At 31.5% G+C, this 9,685-nt stretch overlaps 2 protein-coding genes across 4 annotated transcripts in view; both read left to right on the top strand.

Annotated features, from left to right (window-relative positions):
* The first annotated feature begins 1,205 nt into the window (after positions 1-1,205).
* LOC111637202 (pyruvate dehydrogenase phosphatase regulatory subunit, mitochondrial-like) overlaps positions 1,206-9,685 on the top strand; it is a 27,919-nt gene continuing 19,439 nt past the window's right edge. Inside the window, exons 1-5 of one of the 3 annotated variants that reach the window (XM_023382633.1) lie at positions 1,206-1,482; positions 3,646-3,898; positions 3,975-4,105; positions 8,649-8,730; positions 8,857-8,938. In XM_023382633.1, coding sequence (XP_023238401.1) covers positions 3,648-3,898; positions 3,975-4,105; positions 8,649-8,730; positions 8,857-8,938 — 546 coding nt within the window. In that variant the 5' untranslated portion in view covers positions 1,206-1,482; positions 3,646-3,647. Of the gene's footprint in view, positions 1,483-3,230; positions 3,365-3,645; positions 3,899-3,974; positions 4,106-8,648; positions 8,731-8,856; positions 8,939-9,685 lie in introns of those variants that run through there. The other 2 variants (XM_023382636.1, XM_023382635.1) reach the window with 2 other exon arrangements.
* LOC111637201 (fidgetin-like protein 1) lies at positions 1,489-3,445 on the top strand. Its single transcript, XM_023382632.1, has one exon. It carries the CDS (start codon positions 1,602-1,604, stop codon positions 3,345-3,347), a length of 1,746 nt encoding a protein of 581 aa, XP_023238400.1. The 5' UTR covers positions 1,489-1,601; the 3' UTR covers positions 3,348-3,445.

Genomic DNA, 9,685 nt, shown 5'->3' with positions numbered 1-9,685 from the left:
CACAATGATGGATATAGTGCACAATTTGTACACATCTTAATGGTGTAGTTTCTACATATCAGTCTCTTGCACTTACTGGCATGTTTTCTTTGTTTATTTTTGATGGGAAAATGCCTTTTCTCGCAATTATTAACTCCTTTTTACCTCTCAGAAGGATTTTAACTTCGATATTCTGCTTCATAACACCACAAAGATCAAAATTTAGTTTTCATCGTAAATATTTTCACAAACAAACGATAACTACGAGCAATTGTCTATTGTGACACGGTCACAATGCCGGACTGCAATTCTTAATCATATTTTGAAATCATTTAATTCAAAATACCTCAAGCTAGTAGTGGCTTGCCCCTGTACATCACACTTTTCCGTTAACAATAGTCATCTGTTAACTGACGTTTTGAATTGAAAAAAGAAACAAGATTTTCGGTTTGAATCGGAAGATCATATATAGTTAACTGTGTACCAAATTTCAACTTTCAATTCCTAACCGTTTGGCTTTGCACTTATATGTTTTTAAATTAAATGTTCAAAATAAATTTCGCGAGACCTCTTCTGAGGAAGAAGGAGGCGCACCGATTCGTCTTGCTCCAGGCGCTGAATCTAGTAGCTACGCCATGGCCCTGGACTAACCGATTCCGCAATGGATATTATTTAAAAGTCTTTTCGGAGTCACGCATTAAAGTGTGCTTTTTCGTGTTAAAATATCCGATTTGCTAGAGTCCTTGGAAAAAGCTATTTGATCATAAAAAAATGCAAAATGTGTAACGAGGACTCCAATTCAAATAGGAACACTTTAATACAAATGTTTGTTTTGAAAATAAAACAACAAATTAATGCAATGGTAGAATTTTTTATATGTTTTACATTGAACGAATTATTTTAAAGTACAAAAAGTGTATACGTTTTGCGTATAGAGGCGGACGAGTATCCTGAAATAAAAGGTCGACTCGGCCGTGTAACTGTTATTTTCCTTATGTGCATGAGAAAGAACAAGTGAGAAAACACAATTTTTTAATTGTCCCTTTAAGAATTTTCTTAAAATTTTAAAAATTTTTAAAGTGTAAATGTGTTTACACTGCTTATACTTTTCTCCTATTAAAATAATTTCTATACGCGTAATAAAGTACACAAGTTTTTTTGGAGTTACCCGTTCCGAATACGTCGAGCCTCGTCCGTCCTCATCCGGCCGCCCATTGTGGATCTGGCCAACCATCGACGGGCTCGAGAAAATATCTCTTAGTGCTCAGAACAGTGTTACTTTTTCCGCCCTTAGTATATGGCGGAGAGTGAAGTATGGGGGAAAGCCGAAACACTTTTTCTTCTTTTTAGTAATTTCAAACATCAAAATTATTTCCGTAAACATTTTTTATTTTTCAAGTTAAAATAAGATTTGAAATAATATATTATAGACACGTTATTCGAGCCAAAATGTAATTACGTCGAATTCTAAGTTTAGATGTCGATGGCCAAGGACGATAATCGGTGAGAGGCTTCGTCGATTTTATGCGTTTTGTTTATTTAAAATGTCTTTCTTGTAAATGAGTAGCAAATTATTATTTATTTGATATCTTTGAATTATATATACTTCGTTTCACTGTAATATGAGTGAATATCAGATAATAAGAGATTATTGGAATTGTAATTCGCGTAAGGATTTCAAAGACAACAAGTTGGAGGTTAAAAATGTTAATTATTTGATCGCTAGTCAGTTGAACTACGCCGCTTTGTCTAAACAAATCTCCTCTGATGCGGCGCAGTTATTAATGTGGGAACGCATGAAATTGCACGAGCGTGAAGTCGATGTAGTTGGTGATGATTCGAGTTATGCTGCAGAAGCTTTAAAAATCTCGTCCGTGAAGCAAGATGGAAAACACTGGAAGTCCGAACTTGTCTCTTCTTGCTCGGCAGAAGGTCCATCCGTCGGTCCTGGTGTCTGTCGTCAACAGGGTCGGAGAAACCTCTCTTTGGTTGAGGAGTGTCTTTCTGCTGCGTTTTCTAGAGACTGTTGCAACTTGTCTGTTGACGAGGCGTGGACGGGATGCGAGGGACGGGACACTCTGGGCGGCCAAAAACGAAATCTGTCCTCATCTCACCAGTTGGCGAAGAAGACGAGATCGGACCATGATGCCGCTGTGGCTGAGACGTCTCGACAGAACGGAGGGGCTCGAGTCTGGTGTAGCGGCAGTAGCGATGAAAATTTACTCGGAGTCAGAGAGAAGACAAGTTTGAATAAAAATAATTCGAAGAGCATGCCGTTCGTGTCAGCAAAACGGCTGTTGACCAAGACTCAACAGAAGAGAATCTTCCAACCAAACAGTAAATCTTTACTTTTGGCCAAGAACCGTTCTGTTGCTATGTCGTCTGGACGAAATTCTGTGTCACCGGAGTGGTCTCTGGATGATGGGAATGGAGTCAGAGACCTGACTGATGGAGCGATGAAGAACGTCGATCCAAAGATGGTGGAGTTGATGCTCGATGAAATAGTGGACCACGGACCTCCTGTCTCTTGGGACGACATTGCGGGTCTTGAGTTTGCAAAGAAGACGGTTAAAGAGATCGTGATATGGCCGATGCTGAGACCAGATTTGTTTACCGGACTGAGAGGACCTCCCAGGGGAGTGTTGTTGTTCGGTCCACCCGGAACGGGTAAGACATTGATAGGAAAGTGCATCGCCAGTCAGACTAAGTCGACATTCTTTTCTGTGAGTGCCGCCTCTTTGACTTCTAAATGGATAGGTGAGGGTGAGAAGTTGGTTAGGGCTCTTTTTGCGGTAGCCAGGTGTCATCAGCCGGCGGTGATATTTATAGACGAAATAGATTCGCTTTTGACTCGGAGATCGGAATCTGAACACGAGTCTTCGCGACGGATAAAGACAGAATTTCTTGTTCAGCTCGACGGCACTACCACAAATGGAGATGAAAGATTACTTTTGATTGGTGCGACGAACAGACCGCAAGAACTGGACGATGCGGTTCGGAGAAGATTGGCGAAACGTCTGTATGTGCCATTGCCAGAGACGACGGCCAGGATACAGATAATTAAAACGCTTTTGAAAGAACATAAACATGTCTTAAGCGATGAAGATTTCGTTGACATCGGAAATAGAACGGAGGGCTATTCTGGATCTGACATGGCAAATTTATGTAAAGAAGCGGCTCTGGGACCAATTCGAAAAATAAGTTTTGCAGACATAGAACACATCACTCAAGATCAGGTGAAACCAATTTGTCTGCAAGATTTTTTAGATGCTTTGAATCAAGTTAAAGCAACTGTATCTGAGAAAGATTTGCAGGCATATCTGGATTGGAATGAGAAGTTTGGAAGTTGTGCTGTTTTGAAAGCTTAACATTGAATTTAGTTTGTGTAATTGCTAATTTTTCAAAGTTTTAAATTGTAATTTCACTCTATGTTATATATTTAAAATATATTATTTGTCAACATGAATGATATAGCATATATATGAAATATTTATAAATAAATAAAAATTTTATAATTTCATAGATTTTGTTACTTATAAATTATTAAAGATAAAAATATTATTAAATAAATTATGAATAATTACAGTTAAAGTACATATTTTATTTATTTATCATTTTATATGATTTTACTTTTATTAAGAATTTAAAAGTAAAAAATTTTTTCAGTTATGCATTTCAAATTACCACTAAATCAAAATTGGTTACGTCATCATTGGTTAACATGCAGACACTTTCTCACATCTTTAAGATTGCAGCATTCTGTATTGCAAGATAATATAACATGGGATTTTATTTCTCATAAAATTCCAACTAATGCAAGAGTAGTAATTTGTGGTGGAGGAGTTGTTGGATGTTCTGTTGCTTATCACCTTGTTAATGATTTTGGTTGGAAAGATGTAGTGCTAATAGAACAAGGAAGGTAAAATTTGTAAGAAATTAATTTGTTGTTTCAAAGTTTATTAGAAATAAAATTTCATGTCTTTTTTTTAAATTAGACTTGGTGGTGGAACAACTTGGCAAGGAGCAGGTTTATTAGGGCAGATTAAACATTCTCCAATAGAAAGCAGGATTTGTCAGTATAGCATAAATTTATATAAAGAATTTCATCAGAAAGGTTTTAATACAGGTAAACTTTAAATAATAATAATGATACTTATTTATTTTGGAAGAAAATGTTATTTCTTATTACACAATTGGATATTTTTTATGTTTTTTTCTATAATGCTTATTCAGGTGTGCTAATCAAATCTGAACTATCAGTAAATTTCAGTCATCTTTAATTTGTATGAAAATTCCCTACTTTATGTTTGAGTTAAATTTTTCTTAGCATAGAAAATTGAATAATAAATTAAATAATTACAAGTTATATAAAAGTAACTTATTTTTTATGTAATTACAATAATTACTATAAAAGTACACAGTAATACCTGTAACCTAGTTTAAAAAAAAAACAATTTATTATAAGAACAAATGTTTTCAACTGTTTAAAATTTATTTTGTATTACAAGTACAATCTATATATTAACAGGACTTATTATACTGGAATTATGGATGCAGATATTTAGTCTTACAGTTCAAAAATAATGTTCTTTATTTAGTTTATTTACTAAATAAAGAACATTATTTTTGAACTGTAAGACTAAATATCTGCATCCATAATTCCAGTATAATAAGTCCTGTTAATATATAGATTGTACTTGTAATACAAAATAAATTTTAAATAGAGTTATAAAAAAGGACAAAAAGGCATATTAATTAAAAGTTTTCAACAGTCTTTAACAGCCATTGTCAGGTTATAGAATCTTACATAGAACAAAAAAATCAAAAAAACAAAATTTAAATAAAATGGGACTCTAAATTTGTGCTGGTGGTTGCATGCATGGAAGAATGGTAAAGAAAAAATTAAAATAAATTATTAAATGTAAATAAAAATAAATATAATAAGAAAAATCAAATAGAAACAACTAAAAATATAAATAAGGTTATAGATTTTGTAAATAGCCTTCCATTTAGTCTGACAATGCCTGTTAAACACCAATGAAAATGTTACACTTTCTTGTAATTTCTTCTTGATGGATATTGGTTATATGTGCAGTGTTTAATAGTTTTCCAAGAATGCGATACCAAAGATGTGTTCTTAAAATTAATGGAAAACCTTTCTTAGTCACTGTGCAAATTTCTAGGTTTTTGAGATACTTGAGCTGTACAGAAACAGATGTATTATGTAAGACAGTGTTTTTCAACCTTCTTGAATATGCAACCCCTTTACAAGTTAAAAAATTCCGGCGACCCCCAGGGCCATATTAAAACTATATCAGTGATTTTAAAAACTACATATTTAATTTTCTTTCTTTAAATATCAATCGAAAAACCAATTGTACTGTAAAATAAACAGGCACAGCCTTCTCACTGAAATTCTAGATTATAGTGTAGGACCTACAAACACTTGTCTGTTTCTTTCACCTGCGACCACCATGTAAGGCTTTGCAACCCCCCCTGTGAGTCACGACCCACAGGTTGAAAAACACTGATGTAAGATATGCATGCTATTGAAAGCCATTTGGACGTCCTTGTCGTAAGCAAATGTCGCAAGGGCCATTCTGCACAAACTCTTTCGAATGGTATAGCGATGTTCATCGAGTCTAATATTCAATGGTCTGCAGGTAGCTCCAACGTACTCATTGTGCCGATCTATCCTGTTATCAAAAATAGCAGTAGTGTAAATGCCAGGTAGTGAAGATCAACTTTGTCTCTTTATCATTTCTCAGCAAAGAAAAAACTGTTGGATTTCTCTTAAATTCAAAACTAATGTTGGCTAGCCAAGATATTTCTCTGTAGATACCATAGAGCAGTGTTTCTTAACAGGGAGGCCGTGGACCCCTGGGCCCCCCTGTTAAGTTTTCCGGGAGCCACCAAATTATGCAAAATTTCCTTCAGAATATAATAAAAAGAAAATTAATGTATAACCAAATATCGTATTGAAAAGTGAAATAAGAAAGATAAAAAAAAAAACTAAATACGAAAACTTTATTTCTTATTTCTTCCTACTTTGTTAGTACAGAAGAAATAAATGCAAATATGCTACTTACACTGCAGTATTTACTTCTTTAATTCCAATGTAATTCTAAGAAACTATTAATGCTTGAAATTTTAAAAATAAAGCAATAATAATAAAACCAATTTATTATAGATAATTTAACAAATATAAATTATTATTTAAAAAATGGGGGTCACAAAAACGTTATGAAATATTTGGTGGGTGGCAAGTATAAAAAGGATAAGGTTCAAAAGGTTCAAACAGCAGTATTAAAGACCTATAATAAAATCTCTCATGGAACTCATCCATTTGACGAAATTGCATACGATGACATCTTAAAGGCATTGGGCACCCTTTGTTTCTTTGCCAAACACAGTAATGGTAGAACAACTCACTTCTCACAGCTGTGATGACATTTTGGCTGATGGTTTCACAGGCTCGTTGTCCACTTGGTCTTTTTGTGTGATTGGCATGAAAATATCTGCTCTACACTGGCACTTGATTAGGGAAGATTTTTCAAATTCTCTTATCTCTCCCAGGGACCAAACTGTTTTGAAGCATTTATTTTCTGTGTTTAGGAAAGAGATAAATGATAGCTACATTTGTGAAAACTGTAAAGGGACCATTCATTAATTACATGAACAGTTTTTGAGCCACTTTTAAATCCTTCCCTTCCACATCAATGTCATGTACTGTACTGTATAATGGCAAACTTTTCTCCTCTTTAATTATGTATAAAATAGTCCGTAGACCCTCCTGACATTGAAAATATAACTTTAAAAGGTTCTGCAAATATTTTTTAACTGATAGTTTATTCACATGACTAGTAAGTAGGCTTATATGAACAAATTTGCATTCTGCTAATACCACTAAAAAAAAGTTCACGTAGACAGTATCTTGATTTCCTCCCCCAGTAAATAATGATATACTGTTTGCAATCCTCTCCTCTCGTTAAACTGTATGCATTATTAATGGATGCTCCAAAAGAATATTTTAAAGAACTTCAAATTTCAGTTTTTCCATTCCAAAATTCCTGAGATTTTGTGGTTCTTTTGTGAGCACATTATTAAATTTAAATATAGAACATAAAATGCGTTCGAAATAAATAAAAAATAAAAATTAACGGAAAACGCCCTGGTGGACGAACTAATGAAAAATTAACAAATAAATAGTGAAAAATTAATAATTGTAAAAAGATCTCCACGCAGTGGACAATGAGTCGGCATCCCTATGGTTTATACATCCCTATGGTTTTTTTTTTTTACAATTATTAATTTTTCACTATTTATTTGTTAATTTTTCATTAGTTCATCCACCAGGGCGTTTTCCGTTAATTTTTATTTTTGTATTTATTTCGAACGCATTTTATGTTCTATATTTAATGTTCTATTTTTAGTAACTGATGATGATCATTGAAAAACGATTGAAAACGTTTTTATTTTATTAAATGTTGCTGGATTTATATCGGTGTAGTTTATTTTTCAACTTATTCTACTTCCAGTACGTATTGATTATATATTATTAAATTTATTGAATTATTAAATTTTTTTTTTTTTTTTTACTGGATTAAAGTGTTTTTGACTTAATTATAGTAGTTATTTATCATGAGATCTGGCAATATTGATCTTAAGTAAGGTTAAGTTCAATATCTAAGATTCTAACGCAGAAATCTTTTCAATAATAAATAGTAGGTATTTGCAGAAAAAAAAAACAAATTTTGAAAAATTGTATTGTATGTATTAGCAAGAAATTTAATGAAAATTGAGGTAGAGCAAGGCCTCAAGAAATAGGTAAACTCTACTGTATGACTATGCTCCAAAGGTTTGAGAAAGGACAGAATTTAAAGATGCTCTTTTTTAAAAAGTTTTGTGTGTAACATGTTTTGGCCTTTTTGGAATGTTTCTTTTGTATAACTTTTAAATACTAACAATGTTTTTCCCCCAGCTCAAAAGCTCAAAAATATCTAAAAATATTAAAACTTTAAGGTTAAAAAATTAATCAACTATTGTTTTTACACCCATAACCGCTTTTAATCAGAGACAAAGCCAATACTAAACTTAGTATTGGCTTTTCTCTGATTTAATATTTTTAGATATTTTAAAAATAAAATTAATACATTTATTTATATATTTAAGTATATTCAAAAATATCATTTTATTTGAAGATTCTCTCAGTTCTAAAGTAATCATAAAAATTGTTTTTTACAATTATTAGATTACAATTACGATCAAAATTCTGTAACTGTGTTCGAGCAAAACTGTGTTGTAGAAGTTTTCTGTTATATAGGGATTTTTCAGTATATACAGTATGTGATTAGTAGTAATATATCTATGATATATTGATCGTAGAAGAAATTTATAAAGGCAATTAGTATAAAATTGATAAATTTTTACATTTTTAATAGATAAATAACATTTTATTTATATTTACTGAAATAATTGATCTAATTTTAAAATAATGACAATAAATTACCTAGCAATGTCAAAGGAAAGTTATTACATACAATTAAGCAGAATGGTAACAAAAAATTAAAGTACAGTTGAATTTGGTTCTAATAAACATGACAGGACCAAGTGCAAATAACAGTAATAAATATTTACTTAACATTATAAAACAATTTTTTAAAATTTAGGTTGGAAAGAATGTGGGAGTTTACTGTTAGCTAGAAAGAAAGATAGAATGATCGAATTTAGACGTTTAGCTGCTGCTGCAAAGTAAGAGTAAAAATCTTGCAAATGGGATAAGTATCATAATTGAAATTTATAAATAATTTTTTCTGTAAGATGAAATAAAATTAACCTAAATTATTTTGAGAATATATTTCTTACTTTTTAATTTAGAATGGTAGATGTTGAATGTGAATTATTATCACCTGAGGCAGCTCAAAAACATTGTCCAATTATTAGCACGAAAAACTTAGAGGTAAGCAAATAATTATAAATTAAATTAAAGGAATTTAATGTATAATATAACGTACATTTTTATTTACCAGAAAGATCTACAGCTAATAGTGATGTAGCATATAAATTAAATATCATTTTTTTTGTAGCTTTATATGTAAAAAAATTCACCAAATAAAAAAAACTTATCNGTATTGATTATATATTATTAAATTTATTGAATTATTAAATTTTTTTTTTTTTTTTTACTGGATTAAAGTGTTTTTGACTTAATTATAGTAGTTATTTATCATGAGATCTGGCAATATTGATCTTAAGTAAGGTTAAGTTCAATATCTAAGATTCTAACGCAGAAATCTTTTCAATAATAAATAGTAGGTATTTGCAGAAAAAAAAAACAAATTTTGAAAAATTGTATTGTATGTATTAGCAAGAAATTTAATGAAAATTGAGGTAGAGCAAGGCCTCAAGAAATAGGTAAACTCTACTGTATGACTATGCTCCAAAGGTTTGAGAAAGGACAGAATTTAAAGATGCTCTTTTTTAAAAAGTTTTGTGTGTAACATGTTTTGGCCTTTTTGGAATGTTTCTTTTGTATAACTTTTAAATACTAACAATGTTTTTCCCCCAGCTCAAAAGCTCAAAAATATCTAAAAATATTAAAACTTTAAGGTTAAAAAATTAATCAACTATTGTTTTTACACCCATAACCGCTTTTAATCAGAGACAAAGCCAATACTAAACTTAGTATTGGCTTTTCTCTGTATCA

This window comes from Centruroides sculpturatus, unplaced genomic scaffold, assembly GCF_000671375.1.
Source record: "Centruroides sculpturatus isolate CEXI.00-Female unplaced genomic scaffold, Cexi_2.0 scaffold900, whole genome shotgun sequence".
Classification (NCBI taxonomy): Eukaryota; Metazoa; Arthropoda; class Arachnida; order Scorpiones; family Buthidae; genus Centruroides; species Centruroides sculpturatus.
Note: the sequence above shows the minus strand (reverse complement) of the source record. Positions and strands in the feature narration are given on the sequence as shown.

Coding starts and splice junctions, on each gene's coding strand:
- LOC111637201 (XM_023382632.1), top strand. CDS start 1,602: ATGAGTGAATATCAGATAATAAGAGATTATTGGAATTGTAATTCGCGT.